The sequence below is a fragment of the Mercenaria mercenaria genome, chromosome 15, assembly GCF_021730395.1.
Source record: "Mercenaria mercenaria strain notata chromosome 15, MADL_Memer_1, whole genome shotgun sequence".
Classification (NCBI taxonomy): Eukaryota; Metazoa; Mollusca; class Bivalvia; order Venerida; family Veneridae; genus Mercenaria; species Mercenaria mercenaria.
Genome location: NC_069375.1, coordinates 18,443,219 through 18,460,990, shown reverse-complemented (window position 1 = coordinate 18,460,990; position 17,772 = coordinate 18,443,219). Strand labels below are relative to the sequence as shown.

Here is a 17,772-nt window from a genome sequence, read left to right as displayed (position 1 = left end):
TATTATCACTTTCATAATGGCATATGTGTACGTTCTCTTGCTTTGTCTAGCCAGTGGAAAAGCCCGCATTTCCTTTTTCTCGTGTTTTCTGAATACATGTGACTGAATACACATTTATGTACATGCAATATCTAATAATGTGATACACATTCATACATTAATGAATGCAACGATGATACAGCTGGATGTTCACAGCGATGTTTAAATTCTTAACTCGTGGTTGTTTTAAGACAGTTGTATAATTTGAGTCAATTTGAAAGCATATATCACGTAAACATGTACTTACCATATATTATATTAAGCATACTTAGCATTAACCAGATTTTGCAGAACATAACGTTCTGTTGAGCAGACACGAACACATAATCGGAAACTCTCGGCGACTACAAGTTTAAGAACTATAATACTATAGTGTATTAATTGCTTAGTTATACGGTGTGCGGCATCACGTAACATATCGTTGCAAAGACGCCATTACCTGCATGTATTTAGTTGCAATTCCACGATTGTCCGGTTGACAATGATCTTGTTAGTTGTATCAAGTTTTAGACAGGTACCACTAGGTACCGAACACATCTGTTATCCAACGTATATAAATAGTAACAGATACTGTCTTCTGTTTAATAGTTATTGACATATGTCATAAAGTTACATTTAGTACTTTTTAATCTAAAATAAAGGTTAATAAAACCTGTGGCTTATACTTTTAAAAATCCATTCTGATTGCAACCCCGTTGATTAACTTTCATAACAATTAATAACTTCATTGTACATATTGTCATAAGACATATGAATATTGAAATTTTCAGACAAAGACGAATGCAGTGATAATACAGCTGGGTGTACCCAGAATTGCACGAACACAGATGGATCGTACAGATGCAGCTGTACTTACGGTTATATACTATCTTCTGACAACACAACGTGTAATGGTATGCTTCTATCTAAATTTCAAAGAAAAGAATTGCAATCAACATGTTATATACTTTGTGTGTGTATTATGTATGTTCCAAAAGAACAAATAAACCCTAAAGTATTACAGTTGATAGATTTAGGAATGTATAGAAGGTGCGAGTAAATAATCAAAAGTTTTCGCCGACTAATAAGTTAAGAAAGTATAAACTTGTAGTGAATAAATTGTATAGATTGTTGACATCAATACATCATTGAAGTAACGGATCGTTGCAAAGAAGCCATTACTTGCATGTATTTAGTTCCGCGATTATTTATTAGCATTATCTGATTTATAATTGGCATATTAATTGTTAAGTTTAGGCTGAATGGACTAGAAAACGTACTTATTAGATAATAATTATTATAGATAAAATCTACTGTTTGAAAAATGTAGCGACATATATGTACTAATAAAATGACACCAGGCGCTTTTTAATACATGTACAAAAGAAACGTTCACTCAAATTGTCGAAAATCTATTAAAAATCTATTCTGACTGCAAATCATTCGATTTTAATTTTATTTACAATATTAGTAATAACGGTACTGTCCATAATGTAATAACACATACGCAATATATACTTGCAGACATAGACGAATGTAGTGATAAGACAGCTAGTTGTACCCAGAATTGTTCGAACACAGATGGTTCTTACGACTGCAGCTGCACTAGCGGTTATATACTATCTTCTGACAGCAAAACTTGTGATGGTATGCTTTGTTTACATTTTAAAGAGAAACGTTTCAATCAAGTTTGTTTATACCTTGTGATTGTAATATATATGATCGATCAGAAAGAAATATACTTTTAAATACTATTTATGATCAATTTAGCAGGCACGAGTAAATAAGCTGAAGTTTTCAACGATTTCAAAGTTACAAAAGTAAAATACTATAGTATATCTATTGCTACGTTGTGCGATGTGCTCTGTTTACATCAATACATCATCAAAGTAACGAATATTTGCAAAGATGCCATTGCTTGCATGCATTAAGTTTTAAATCCGAATGGATTGGATCAGTTCCCGAACACATCTGGTATCCCACGTACTTAGATAATAGCAGATAATAATTATCTCCTGTTGACATTATGTGTTGTAATGTGTTGTAAAGTTACATAAGCCGCTTTTAAATCTAATAAAAGGTTAATGAAAATGGTCTGCAATACTAACAAAATATGATTGAAGATCCGTTAATTTTACATGTATTACAATTAATAACGATACTGGACACATTACAGTAAACACATACGCAATATACACTTGCAGACGTAAACGAATGTAGTGCTAACATAGCTAGTTGTACCCAGAATTGCTCCAACACAGATGGTTCTTACAAATGCAGCTGCACTAACGGTTATATACTGTCTTCTGACAGCAAAACGTGTTTTGGTAACTATGCTACTATAAAAACTATTTTAAACATAAGTGTTACAATCAACATTTTATGAATTTTATGCTTGTAATATATATGATGTGGCAGAACAGATCAACTCTAAATAATTCGTTGATGAGAAATTTATAAAATGAAAACAATTGTCATGTTTATGCAATGTAAGTTACAACGTGATTTGCACAAATAGTTTAAACACTTTAGGGAAGCTCTAACGTTTTAGTTTTAAACAATTAACTAGCTCAAAAATATTGGGTTAATGTCTGAACGAAAAAAGAACATATATTTTACTTATTAGTACTTTTGATATATGTACAACTGAAATGACAAAACGCACTTAGTGTAACTTGAGAAAAGCTGTACTCCTGATTACAAACAGCTGTTTATATATTACAGACATTGACGAATGTTACGATGGTTCATTCGCATGTACACAGCAATGCATAAACACAGAGGGTTCATATCAATGCGAGTGTGATAGTGGTTACATGCTTTCTAGTGATGACAAGAGTTGTAACGGTATCGCCCTAAGACAATGATTACTGTCCATTTAACATTACTAAAAATGTTTTAAATCTGTATGGTTTCGTCCAATTTTTAGATGAAATTTCTTCCAGTAGCAATGTTATCTCGTATTATTGCTTGAAACAAGCACAAGCTATAATCGAAATTTATTTGAAATGTTTAGATATTACTGAGATAATGATGTTATAAATACTATATTTCATATTTTAATACAATCTGAATAGGTATATGGCTTATTACAAATGAAACCAAACTTGATAATTTCTCAAACATTCATTTATTTAGTCCGTTATTTTTACACCATATCAAGGGTTATGTAACACATACTGTTTGGAATAAACAAAAATTAACTCGAAAACTATCACAACAGATATAGACGAATGTACAGAGAGTATATCCGGATGTACTCAGCATTGTGTAAATACAGATGGTTCTTACGTATGCAGCTGCAATGATGGTTATGTACTTTCTCCAGATAGCAAAACGTGCAGTGGTATGCTAATTTACGTTTAGAAAGTTTAATGTGACACGACGTCATATGTGACGCGATATGCAGCTTTCTCTCCTCTCCCTCTCCCCCGTGTACGTGCGTGCGTGCGTGCGTGTGTGTGTATGTATGTGTATTTACTTAGATATGCAAACTGCGTTATCGCACGTCTCATAAACATAGATTAGAAAATGGACACTGTACACAGATTTGCCAAGGATGACATTAAAGCCAAATAGAATTGAATTGTACTAAGTACAAATCCATAAGGAAATATCTCGCTTGAATATCAGGTCTGTCAATGTAATATTACAAACTCTTACTTCTATATAGCTGAAAAGTAATTAAGATGATTATGTTTGTACCTCAAACACTCTACATCTATCTCAGACATTGACGAATGTTCAGATGGTTCATCGGGCTGTGCACATGAATGTATAAACACAGATGGATCGTATATTTGCAACTGTAAGGATGGGTACATTCTTTCTACTGATAAGAAGACATGCAGTGGTAAGTTCTTGCATGCACTTTAGAGCAATTGTAAGTTTATCTTCCTAATTGTTATATCCTAATTCATATTCAAACATAGCATTAGATTATTTAAAACAGAAGCGTTCTTCATCCAAAGTTTGTGCCTTTATCATAAATATATTTCAACCGGACAGTAAGCTTAAGCTTGAAAATAAATGATGACAAATAAGAAATTTCATTCAGTCCTAGATTTAAGAAATTAGAAAGGCACTTAGTTCAAATTTGGATTTTGATAATTTTATGAATAAAGGGAAGCGAAAATAACACTAAAAAGCATCGATTAGGACTGTTAGTATGAAATAAATTAATGATAATAATTGTTGGCGTAAGATATATTTTGCAAGATTCGAGTCTGCACGGGCTTAATAAGCTTTACTGCTTCCAAAGGATCTTCATACATTCTGTTGCAAGTGTTACACTCAAAGTTATTACATTGGTTTTATTTTTCTTAGTTGTGAGATGATATATTAGTAGTGAGTTTAAATCAGTTTAGCTAAATTGATATATGTCCACATACACGCTCTCTTTAAGACGTCGACGAATGCCACAGAGGTATATCAAGGTGTGCACATCAATGCTCAAACACTGATGGATCTTATAAATGCAGTTGTTTTGACGGTTACATACTCTCTACTGATAACAGGACATGCCTTGGTATGAACTAGTCACTTCATTCCTCGGAAAACACATGACAAAGTACAATCTGTTGATATAAATTTCGCAAATTTTCACTAATGACACTGCCACGACTGACGATATATTGGTGATTAAAAGAAGACATATATTTTCTTTTATGGAGGTTCAGTTAATAAAAACTGAATTTTGTGTACTTTTAAGTCGTATGGGGAAACCTAAATATTTGATGTTATACCATGCCATGCACAGCCAAAACTTACGCTTGAAATAAAATTGCTTATCAAACATGAGCATGTATGCGCTGTTTATAAAAAACAACATTTTGGAGAGAAAGTTTACAAAAAAGCAGAACTGTTACAGCTCACCTGAACACTAAGTGTTTTATTGTGAGCTTTTTGGATCATTGAATGGCTTTTGTCCGCATTCACCCATCCGTCAATCCGTCGTTTGTTTACATTTTTTCTATGAATCTGAATCAATGACTATTATATGAAATTTATACGCAATGTAAATGGCTATAAGATGCCGCTCACGTTTGATTACGGTCTTTATCTGATCAGTAAATAGTAATAATTATTGGGTTATCAAATTATGCAAAGGTTCTGGCAAACTAAATCAACATAAGGAAAGAATGTTTTTTTTTTTTTACCGTATTTGAGTAAAGAAAAGAATACAGTAAGTAATAAAAGTAATCTTTCGCATATGATATAGAAACTTTCTTTTACACCTACAGTCACTCAATATCTTTTAATTTGAGCATGTGATTATTTGAAAATTTAAAACAAATTCATCAAGTGGTGATGTGTGTGTAATAATCAGAACGATATAGAAAAACTATTCTTAGTATTCTTTGCTCATGTAACTTGCCATACCGGTGCACTTACATCAATGCAAACTTTATTTGATAACTTTACTGTTTCAATCAGTGAAGTTATTTTGATATAAATCAAAGCTATATGTCAATTAAACACCGAAAAACTTGAAAATGAATTATTCTGTAAATTAACTATTTTTTTTAGATATTGATGAATGTAACGATGGAACATCAGGATGTGCACATAAATGTTTGAACACAGATGGTTCGTATGTATGTAGTTGTAATGCTGGATATATTCTATCGTCCGACGATATGACTTGTAATGGTATGTTGTATTGTATATGCATATCATGTTTATGTTTTCCCCCTAATTCGAAGCTGTGTTCCTTTATCCTTTCCTCGGTATTGTTTTTGTCCGTTACTCTGTTGATATCTGTCGATATGATTTCGGATAATGTATCGAAAGTATTAAGACAAATTTTTAACTTCGATTTGGAGTGCTAGGAATTATTTAATGATGATTGATGTAACAGCAAGATTTTGTTGCATGAGATATATTTATATTTCAATCAGTGAGTCAAGTCGTGCAAATATTGCATGTGTCTACATAGATGGTAAATCTCACCGTGCTATAATGTAATATTAACTCCTCTTGCCTTATATTATAAACAGTGTTTTTGACAATGACATATTGCATCGATCGTTTTTCAGACATTGACGAATGTAGCAATGGTATGTCAGGCTGTACACAACAGTGCTCAAACGAAGAGGGTTCATATATATGCAGTTGTATTTACGGTTATACACTCTCTTCTGATAACAGAACGTGCAATGGTATATTCTGAAAGCTTATCAAACCTAAATGAGAATAGATATTCAAGCGTAAATACAGATGCATCAAGTATAATTATGCTTTACGTTAGATTCAGATCAGTTTGCGACTAATCTTGAAACTATCATGACATTTTTAAGTCTAAACATCAGAGACTTTGCTTCTGCTTATAGTATACATTTTGGTACAAACTGTTACCTGTAATAAGTAAGCGTATCTACGTTTTGTATGAACATGTGTCTGTGAACTTTACTTAGCTATTATATAACTCTTTCAAATCAATGTTTATATTTGTTATTAGACATAAATGAGTGTAGTACTGACAATGGTGATTGTGAACATACGTGTATAAACACAATCGGCTCTTTCAACTGCAGTTGCAAAGTTGGATTCAGCCTGGATATCGATAAACATTCATGTCAAGGTACTGCCAGATATATTTTTTCGACAGTCACTACATTTTAAGTATTACCAAATTCTCACACAGTGTGTATTTGATATTCTCTTTGGTAAAATGCTAATGTAAAGACATTTCGCAAAACAATATTGAAACCTTTCGAAGCTGTTAACGTTGTGTGATGTTAGAATTAGACTTACGTGAACACTTTCAGTATGCCTTTTTACTTCTATACGTTTTTGACATAAGCCTAAAGATGTATGACAATAACCATCAGCAACAATTAGACAATGATTAACACGAAAGAAGTCACGTATTGAATGAATGATATATATGTTATTAACAGACTCGGTCAAACCGAATTTACTATTATTTAGCTTGGTTGCATTCTATTCTTTCAAAGGGTCTTCTTTTATATCATATCGAGGTATATTAAGGCGCTGAAGAGGATGTAGTTTCAGCAATGATACATATTTCATCAAAATTTGAAAACGATATTGTTGATTTCCATCATAAAGACAGTTAGCGCATGTCTGCTCCCGATGGAAATTATTTACCTTTTCAGTCCCTGTTTAAATCAAAACATTTTATGACTCATTTATCATGGCATTATCTCTGAGCGATCCAAGTCTGTACCTTACATGATCTATATATTTGTACGTATTTACTAATCATGTACACATCCGTAAACGCATTATTATAGGCGAGGTGGCTTTTCCCTTTTTGTTTCTGATGCAAGTTTAAAATGCACATATATACGGCTGATATATTCATTGTAATTTAGATATAAACGAATGCCTTACTAATGTGGACGGGTGTCAACACCAATGTACTAACAGTGAAGGTTCATACAGTTGCCTGTGTGATATGGGATATAGTCTTGTCAATGATAGTCATTCATGCAGAGGTAAAAGTATTCGTTTGCATATACATCCTAGGAAGTATTGCAAAGATTTAAAGATATGGCATAACATTTTAAAAATCGAAGCATTCTTTTTTTGGCTATTACACAAAGTCGAATGCATGTAAACCTCTTTGTTCAGATCTATACCCGAAAAATGTTTCATAATATATTTATATCCTGTTACACTAAAGACTGCTTTTATGAAAATATCGCTTAAATTAATGCGTTGCAGATCTTGATGAATGCAGTTTAAATGAAGGAGGATGTCAACATACATGTTCAAATAATGAAGGTTCATATAAATGTTCCTGCAATATAGGATATATCCTTAGCAATGACCGTCATTCTTGTGAAGGTATTATGAAGTATGTTATAACGTATATTAGGTCAGAGTAATACAAATTGATTCAGTATACAATCCTCTAAAAGAGATAAGATAAAGATATCATGTCACGCACTTTGACATCTAGAAGATGGGTACAAGTGGAGACTTGTTAAAAGTTAAACATAATTATACATTTAATCATTTCATACCTCTCTTATTGTTTTTATGTATGTTACTCTCGCAAGAGAATGTGTTGCTGCGTTTAACGCCGTTGTAAATAGTATTTCCGTTAGAACATAACCAGTGCTCATGGATTGACCTGTTCTCAACAAGTAACTAACAGCTCCCTATATGATTCAAATACGGAAAAAAACAAATGGGACGTACTGGTTTCAGTCAAAATCTAAGGGAGAAACTTCATCTTGCTCAAGATTCGAACTTTTGACATCTAGACTTAACGTCTGATACTCAAACTATTAAGCTAGCCCGGGTGGATTCAAAGAAATGTTTTAGCAGGATGCTTTACTCTGTCAGTTCGGGAATATGAACACATTACTTGCTGTATATTTTACAAAAATAGACATACAGGCAGCAACAGTTTTGAAACAAATACAAAATACGTACTCGTATATGTGTGTATATGATTATCTTATTTAGACGTTGATGAATGTGTTGACAAGAACGCCGGTTGTGACCATATGTGCAATAACACAATTGGTTCTTATACCTGTAGCTGTGGACGTGGATATAGTTTGAGCAATAATAGCCTTTCTTGTGAAGGTATTTTAGTTAAACGATACATGTTTATTTACTATAACAGCAATATTGCTGTAATGATATGCTATAAGTCGAAGTGTTTAATTACACTGTAATCTTCATCAATTGAAATGATGCTTCTAGTAAATAATGTCTTAAGTTTTCAAATCATATTTATACATTTATCAAATCATTATGTTTCTCGCCAACGTCTTGTACGGTGTTATTCCCCTTGACAACGTTTCGTTAACTTACAAACTTATCCATTATGCGAGATTTCAGTTTTACCTTAATGTTTCGTAATAAGAGTTTCAAACGACTATGATAATTTTATTGGAGAAAATATTTTCGAGATAGATACTTTTTACTTTATATTGTATATTCCGTGTACCCTAAATTAGAAATTGTTTGTTTAGATATCAACGAATGTTTAAGTGACAATGGAGGATGTCAGCACAAATGTTTAAATGATGTTGGTATTTATAATTGTATCTGTGATGTTGGTTATAGTCTGAGAGACGACAGTCATTTATGCCAGGGTCAGTCTATTATATATAATACAAATGCATGTAACTGTCTAAATTAATCTTTATCAGCTTGACCGATGTGCTTTTGTCTCATTGGCATGAATATTAAGTGTGCCGCGAGTTAATTACGTTGAGTGTTTTGAAATAAATGGATGTTGAATTTGTATATAGGAAATGTATTACTATATGAAATTAACTTCATGTGTTAAAACAAAACTTTAAATTAGTCATATCCAACTAGTAGACAGATGTATAAACTCTCAACTTTTACATTTTAGATATTGATGAATGCATGGACAAAAATGGAGGGTGTGAACAAACTTGTTCCAATGAAGATGGATCTTTTGCATGTATTTGTGGCATAGGATTTATCCTGAATAACAATAACCATACATGTCAAGGTAAAGAAAAATTAACTGTATCTACCCCTTACCACCCCACCCCCATTTTTTTCTGTATTTTGCATATATTTAAAATGTACTTATTGTTGGATTTTTGAAGCAACCCGTCTTAAACTTTTTTCCGTAACAGCTTCTTTTTGCTGTGGGCCTACTTTGCGATGCATGGCTCTATGACTGTATTTGGGTTGCTCTGTGCTTCCGGGAAATGTACCTTTACCCTATATCTTGTATCAACGAAAGTTACTTTAAATATTTTTGCGCTTTGCTTTTATTAGTCACACCTTTAGTAAGCAACGTAAGCAATGAATTAATGATGCTTTTCCTTTTTACTATGATTCCTGACATTTCTGTGATTCTGTGACATGCATGTTTGTTTTCAGATATTGTTACAAAATAAACATTATTTGATAAAACGCTTAAAAGCCATACCTGCCTAGTTTGCAGAATCTCTTTTGTGTATATAATTTTAAAACCTTTGATATGTTTTCAGATGTTGATGAATGTTTGTCAGACAATGGTGGATGTCAACAGATCTGTTCCAACTACGAAGGCTCTTATAATTGTACATGTTATACTGGTTTTGAATTTGAAACCGATAATTATACATGCGCAGGTAAACTAAACAATTTATCAAGAAAAATGCTCAGGCATTGAAAATAAGATACATCTGCCAAATTCAGTTTGATGGATATGTATGTAAATATAATCTCTATTTAAGAAACAAAACTTAGTTTGTCAATGATATCCATTAACGTGTGTCGCATAGTTGAATCTTTTGAAAACTTATAAAAACAATAACATATAAATACATATTTATACAGGTACCTATGTTTAAGAAATGTTACTTTTTACATGTTCTTGGACTACACGTTTCAGACGTATTTTAAAATAAATGTATCGTGTGAAGATAGTAATAAGTAATATGTAGGAAAAAAAACAGTAACATATTAAAATACATTTTGAAAATTGGATTGTGCTTTGTAAAAATTCTAATGTATGAATAATTCCGTTAATAACGGTTTAGATCAAATGCTGTATTTTGCGTTGATGTCCGCAAATACCTTTACAATATGATCAACTTAATAATTAATGCTGATTGTTTAATCGAATGAAAATAATTTGCAACATTTTTATAGACATTAACGAATGCTTCATTGAAAATGGTGGCTGTCAACATGAATGTATCAACTACCAGGGATCATACTCGTGTAACTGTAAAACTGGATATATGTTAAGCCATAACAGACACTCGTGCGAAGGTAACTAAATATAGTTTTGATATGACATAGACAGACCTTTAGTGCTACATATGTAACAGTACAGACAACTATAGACTGTTGTTTGTTTACTTTTACGTGTGCGATGCACAAAAGTTTTATTTAAAAAAAATGTAAATAAGTATTTGTGTAACATCAAAATTGATCTTAAAAGTTTAAAATCCAACTTAAGATTTGTAAACATTTAATTACCTGTGATTAATTACATTATGCTACTATATATCGGTTTGAGTATGTCCTGAAAAGTATTTATGGAGAATTACTTTGCTTGTGCTATAGTTGGAAAAGGATTTTATGAAACTGTAATTAGAATGTTTCTTTAAAACCTGTATTTAGATGTAAACGAATGTCTCACTGATCATGGCGGATGTCAACAAAACTGTACAAACCATGTTGGTACATACAGTTGCAGCTGTGAACTCGAATATACCTTGGCGGAGGACAACCATACATGTGAAGGTATTATATCAGCCATCATTCAAATTTTACATATTGCCGTTTTACTTTCAGAAAAAGAACGAGTTAAGACTAGTGTATGTATATCTCCTGTCTAGAATATTTAAACATGCTATCAAGCTTTGTCAGTTAAAAGTAAATAATTTAATATGCTTTTGCGTTTTATTATGTACATTATTGCAAACGTCTATGCCATCCTACTGAATATATCTTACGTTTGCTATTAATTAAAAGGAAACGGTTGAAAGAGTATAAAAAGACAAAAAGCAACTGGCAGTTAAATCATTCATCTAGCATAATATTCAGTGCTAATTTCAAAATGGTATAAAATGTATAAAAAGTACAGCTATTCAAAGGTTTTTTCGTGCAAATCTCAAGGAAACCTGTCTTTGTAAAGCTTGCGTTTCACATGACGTATCAAATATTCCATACAAGACAAACATGCGAATATCAAAATGGTGATAAAATTTCAAGAATCTTTATCATGAAATATTAATAAAGGTTTTAAATTTTTAGTCATCATACGAGGTAGCGAGAGTGTTCCAAATAAGGTATTTTTCAAAGATATCCATGTCTTTCGATACCAGGAGAGAATCTAAAATGAACTTTTTAAATACTGGATAGTAATGAACAATAATTTTATGCAATTTATTATATAAGTCATAAATGTAGTTTCTATGTATCAAACCGTTATATTTAAAGGGAAAGGCAATGTTGTTCTTACGTTTATTCCGTCTACTAGAATTTCTTGAATCATTTTAAGAAGTGAAAGAAATTTAAAATCGGCTCAAAAATGATAAAGTTATGAGCATTTAACTATTCTGTCAAAATGGCGACCAGTTTGTTTCCACGGCAACAAAAAACTAAATGGCGGATTTATTGAATTCTACATTCATATCTGAACTGTATTTACTTATTTCTGTAAAACAACTTTTCTACCTTTTCAAACTATAATGAAAGAAATTACAATGTTTTATATCTTACACTCAAGAAACATATGAAATGAATCTAGGTTATTTGCTAAATAAACTATTCAGCAGTGTGTAAATGACGTCGTAACACACTAAAATGGATGCCTTCATGATCAGCCATTTCCTTAAATTTCACACTGCCATATCTTTTTCAATAATTATCCGATTCTAAGCGTTCTTTCAGCCTTATGAAACGCTTGAGGATGGACTTCGTATAAATCTAACTTCTTGTCAGGCTTTTCTGTCCCTTAAAACTAAATGAATACGGGCGGCAAGGAATTGTTATTTGTCTGAAAAAGAATTCTGTTATTTCAGAGGGAGTTGACAGTATTACGCGGAATATAACTGCTAAAGAGAACGCTATACAGAATATAACTGTTAGCTCTGCAGGCAAACATGAACCGAGCCAAGGAAGCAAAAGAAATAGTAAAGTTATTTATCTATATATTGTAATAATGCCTTCTGTGATGTTTATATTGAGAAGCTATTTAACAGATGCCGTATATTTTTGTATACTGTATTGTTATTCAAACAAAAACTGTAAGAATGAGAGTAACAAATACGGAAATGGCGGGAAAATTTTCAAAACAAGGAGGGTCGTTAGCATACAAGTTTCTACACATGTATTAATTCTAAATTACAACATTAGAAAGTAATGCTACTGCAAATACTTTTATATCTAACAATAATGATAATATGAACATTAAAAAAATGTAGAATAATTCTCGCTTTTTTCTTTTTTTCTGATTTCAATGATACATCAGTTAATATCAGTGTCTTAGAATTGGAGTGTTTTCTTCAGAGTAGGATGCATGCGACTTCATCATTTATATGTCACCTTGGATACAAATATCATTCAACAAGCAAATTCAATGAGTTTATATTCCCACAGAATATTTTGTGTTTTGTTAAAGAGGAAGAGTATTTTGAAAGATATTAATTTTCATTTTCAGATAAAAGTAATTACTAATAGGTAAAATAGGATTGTGCCATGGTTTGTTGGTTCCTATTTTCTACCGAATCAAAGGGAAATAATCTGCCCTGTAGTGATCTATATTTGTATTAAGTTTTATAACGATCCATCTATAGGCTACTTTGTTTTGTTGGAATGTAAGGAAAAAAACACCATAAGGCCAGTTAATTAGCTGTTACTGAAGAGATCCAGATTAAAGGTATTCTTGGGCCACTGCCATATAGTAATCTATATATGTGTTAAATTTCATAAAGATTCATCATTGTATTACTTTGCTATGTGGAAATTTATGGATTGTAAAACAATTCAAAGACAATAACTTTGGTCACTGAAGTGCTCCTGATAAAAGCTGTGTGTGCACCAAAGTTTTGAAAAGCATCATGACGATTTATCAAAAGGTTACTTAGATGCAGTCAAAAATCCTTACCTTTTACAAAATCAAGGTAAAAAGTTCTGCTTTTACTGGATCAAGAGTAATACGACATGTTTGCAAAGGTCATGAATTAATGAATAAGTACGTGAGGTTTGGTCATTTTAGCTAGAATATTTTTTGAATTATCTAAAAACAAAATCAAGGGAAATTTCTACTCTTTCTGAGGCAAGGGGAATAACACTAAATGTGAGCAAGGTCATGTGCTGATTAATAATTATTTAAGGTTTGGTTATTCTAGCTAAATTAGTTTTTGAATGTTAAGCATTTTATCTTTCTCTACAAAATCAAATGAAAAATGCCTTTATTAGGTCAAGGGAGATAATACTATATTTGTTCAACGTTCATGTGCTAATGAAAAAATATGTGACATTTGTTGATTTTAGAGGTTTGGTGATTTTAGCTTAAATAGTTTTTGAATTACAGGCATTTTTTACCAAATCAAGGGAATTAACTCTGCTTTTACTAGGACTAGGAGAATAATGCTACATATTAGCTACTCAATAATTATTTGAGGCTTGGTGGTCCTAAATAAACACTTTATTCTTTATTAATTGTAAGCACTTTCAATTTCGGACGGACGGACGAATAGATGGACGCATGGACAACATAGTAGTGTGTTAAAAACAAGTGTCTATAATATAATAACATATAAACTGGTATTTACTGTAAAAATAAAATATGGGCTATTAAATCTATACTATGATCAAATTCTTTGTTTTTAGATTTGCAGATTATAGCTGGTACAGTAGGTGGTATTGTGTGTCTCTTTGTCCTGATTTTAGGTCTCGTGATTCTGTTCAAGAAGTGCAAAAGGTATATCTCTGTCAAAAATAATATATAATCCCTAACCGGGAATCAAATGTAACTATGAAACAGTCTCGAGGTTGTAGTATAAAAGACACATATATTTTCTAAATACAAGAAAACATTGATAATACAGACAGAAAAAAATATTTGCCAGTTAGACCTTACTTAGTATAATTTCGGCAAGAACATGTTTGTCCTGTTTTCACTAAGGATGAGGATTCATCATTTTCAAATCTTTGTCAAGCTTAGCGCTCATACGACCATACATTCATACCCTTAACTACCTTTTCAGACGAAGAAAGAGAGATGATGATATGACATCAAATAGTGTTGTACGTCTCAACTTGATGCATCCGAAATCAAACAACCAGGAATGCTTTACTAAACTATAACAGCGGAAAGACTTACAGACACATGCTTCCGGAATCAAACAACCAGCAATATCTAACTAAACTATAACACTGGAAAGACTTAAAAAGACATGCTTCCGGAATCAAACAACCAGCAATATTTAACTAAACTATAACACAGGAAAGTCTAGAGAGACGTGCTTCCGGAATCAAACAATCGGCAATGTATACTAAATATTTACACGTGAAAGACGTCTTGGAGCGTGAAAAGCTAACACAGGAAGGCAACATCAATAGTCATAGATAAAACTGTCTAGAATACATTGGATCACATACAAGGGAGGGAGAAAAAAATACTTTGCAACTTTTAAATTCTGTTCGAATTGCATTTTATTGGCAAACACTATTTTATCTTATGCGTTTTTGTATTTTTTATTTTTGTCCTTATAAATTATGTAGCATTTACTTTTTAAATTCGTTTTCCATCATATTCTTAGAGTATGCTTCATGTTTAAATGTCAATTTTAACGAAATTTTATAACAGAAAAGAAACATTGTTTATTCAAAGTATCAACCTTCTTTGTTATATACCATAAAACCACGTCTGGGTTTAGATTTTAATAAGTGAAAATGGAATATCTACTTTACCGTAGCATAGGTCAAACAAAATATGTATATCATTCTTATAGTTTGGCTTATGTATCTTCTCTTATGTTTGTCTTGTTCTTAGTGATAGACGTATTTTGACATATAATTGAAACAAAAGTTAGGCTACACTTAACATAACTTTTAACGCCCCATCGATATTGTGATGTTTGTCTTCACGGTTACGTATTTCATTCATTTAGCCACATTTGAATGCATGATTTTCGTATTGTTCTTGGATCGTTTTGTTTTCTCTCGTTTTTAGAACGTTTGTACAGTTTTCATAATAAAGATATAGATAAAGCCTTATTTTCTATTTATTTCGGTGATGTGTAAGTCCTATGTTTCAGGATAAAACCCTTTACATTTTATCTGGTGTTTAGGCTTCCGTTTTCATCATAATTTTGTACACATTCAAACTGGCAAGTGCGGGCCCTATGTTCCAATCGGAGCGAAGAGGAATAACCTTAACCTTAACCTTAACCACACTGGCAAGAACGTGGCACCTTAAGACTAAGTTTTAAATAACTTTTCAAGAACAGGTCGTAGCATGGTTGAACGATCGTAACCTTATACTATAATCGAAAATACAGCTTTAAACGTTTGTTACCAAAAACATATTCCCTTAGGTCATTTGAGAAGCGAGGTTTTAAAAGGTACATTCAAGTTCAACTGGTTAATATACAATAATATAGTAACGTATGTATTACGCAGTAATCTGTTCTTTTTTAATATATCAGGTCAAAAGCAGTAAGGAGAGTGGCATAGACACGAAATTCCTACAAAGTCAAAAGACTACACAACTATTTACGCACATCTTTATATTTAAGCTCTATCTGACCCGTGTTCAAAATTCATCTAAACGCCTTGTAACATACACATTATTTAAAGAAAGCCTTGACAAACTTTATGATACTAAATGTGAGCATTAAACGCTGGATGCATCCCAGAAGAAAAAATATTTAAATCACTATAAGTTGTATTGCACTTTGAAGATATGTTGTTTTTTTTCTCAAACAAATATTTACTTTTAGAAGTAATCCATCTAAGTTTACAGTAAGTACTAATTGGTCCATGATAATGATGTGTCTGATAACAACATCGTTGTTGTTAGGTATAGTCTCTTTTCAAACATATTTGCAAGAGCTTATAAGCCAATCGAATCAGGCGACCTTTTAATCTTTCAAATAACAGACACTGTATGATCATTTTGTTACTAGATATATCGCATTATAGTTGGGATAATATTTGTAGAATGAAATGAATTATTTTTGTCATGGGATTCTAAATATTACAATAATTTTACTAATAGACGCCCAAAAAGCTATGTCATTTTGACAACTTGTAATACCCACGAATTATCCCCTGCTAGGCATGTAAGAAGAGTCGGAAGCAAAACAAATGTGTATGTATAATTTAATTTATATAATAGTATTATACAAATTCAACACTTATAAACATGTTTCAACCACTCTTTCAGCAACTGTTGCAAAAATCGTAATTCATGCATGCTACGTGTAGTTGATGCTGTAGAAATGAAAGGAGGCTAACAGTACAACATGAGAGATATTGTAGTATGTCGATGTTCAAAGTTCAAACCTAGACTTGCATTTTCAGTTTCAAATTCAATGAAATTTAATTTGGAATAGAATGAGTTGTTGTTTAATACAAGATTTATATATAGATTCTAAAATGAATGAATGTATGCGCCTCCATCCATGATTCGTGAAAGAATTAAAAGCCTCCTCCAAAACCGAGTCCTTCGAACATCATGAGTCCAAACCTGAAAACATTAAAAATCATGGTATAGAGCAAATGTTGAAGCTTACTAAAACATAGTAATTAAGACGTTTTATAAACACAATGAAATCAAACCTTGCAAAAACAATGATATATAACGTGGCAGTTCTTTCCACTAATGCAAACATGGTATACACATGTAATGTAATTTAATATGACAGTTAATTTTACAAATGGTCACATAGCGTGTACAAATTACACACAAATGTGTGACAATGACAGTTTCTTATGTTAAGATTCTTGCAGATATAATAAAGTAAAAGTAATATTTATCACTAGGTAAGAAGTAAAATGTAAGAATACTAGGTAAAGCTTGTACAAATAATATAATTTGATAAGAGAGCAGCAGTCGCTCCTGCTCCATGATAAAACTGTTTATGAATGCTATTGCTCAAACAAAAGTTTGTAAAATACGGACGACATGCTTCAAAGTATATACGCATCATGCACATGCTAATTGAAAATTAATTCTATATTATCGTTACCACTACATCGAACACAGGAGGGAAGTCATTCACATTATTAGGAAAGGCATCGTTGTTCGAATGTTTGTTCTTTCTTCTACGACTTCTT

General features: G+C 31.9%; 2 protein-coding genes across 19 annotated transcripts in view; one reads left to right on the top strand and one right to left on the bottom strand.

Annotated features, from left to right (window-relative positions):
- The window catches only part of LOC123548803 (fibrillin-1-like), a 72,215-nt gene extending 56,507 nt beyond the window's left edge, over positions 1-15,708 (top strand). For 7 of the 12 annotated variants that reach the window (XM_053524684.1, XM_053524685.1, XM_053524681.1 and 4 more), the window contains 21 exons: positions 810-932; positions 1,543-1,665; positions 2,223-2,345; positions 2,743-2,865; positions 3,242-3,364; positions 3,749-3,871; positions 4,424-4,546; positions 5,548-5,670; positions 6,057-6,179; positions 6,479-6,601; positions 7,359-7,481; positions 7,711-7,833; positions 8,461-8,583; positions 8,976-9,098; positions 9,365-9,487; positions 9,978-10,100; positions 10,624-10,746; positions 11,101-11,223; positions 12,507-12,617; positions 14,320-14,410; positions 14,697-15,708. In XM_053524684.1, coding sequence (XP_053380659.1) covers positions 810-932; positions 1,543-1,665; positions 2,223-2,345; positions 2,743-2,865; positions 3,242-3,364; positions 3,749-3,871; positions 4,424-4,546; positions 5,548-5,670; positions 6,057-6,179; positions 6,479-6,601; positions 7,359-7,481; positions 7,711-7,833; positions 8,461-8,583; positions 8,976-9,098; positions 9,365-9,487; positions 9,978-10,100; positions 10,624-10,746; positions 11,101-11,223; positions 12,507-12,617; positions 14,320-14,410; positions 14,697-14,796 — 2,516 coding nt within the window. In that variant the 3' untranslated portion in view covers positions 14,797-15,708. The remainder of the gene's footprint in view (positions 1-809; positions 933-1,542; positions 1,666-2,222; positions 2,346-2,742; positions 2,866-3,241; positions 3,365-3,748; positions 3,872-4,423; positions 4,547-5,547; positions 5,671-6,056; positions 6,180-6,478; positions 6,602-7,358; positions 7,482-7,710; positions 7,834-8,460; positions 8,584-8,975; positions 9,099-9,364; positions 9,488-9,977; positions 10,101-10,623; positions 10,747-11,100; positions 11,224-12,506; positions 12,618-14,319; positions 14,411-14,696) is intronic. The other 5 variants (XM_053524688.1, XM_053524680.1, XM_053524683.1 and 2 more) reach the window with 5 other exon arrangements.
- A 1,091-nt stretch (positions 15,709-16,799) lies between these two features.
- The window catches only part of LOC123548862 (alpha-protein kinase 1-like), a 44,487-nt gene continuing 43,514 nt past the window's right edge, over positions 16,800-17,772 (bottom strand). For all 7 annotated transcript variants that reach the window (XM_045336474.2, XM_045336490.2, XM_045336481.2 and 4 more), the window contains one exon: positions 16,800-17,182. The gene's annotated coding sequence lies outside the window, so the exon portion shown is untranslated. The remainder of the gene's footprint in view (positions 17,183-17,772) is intronic.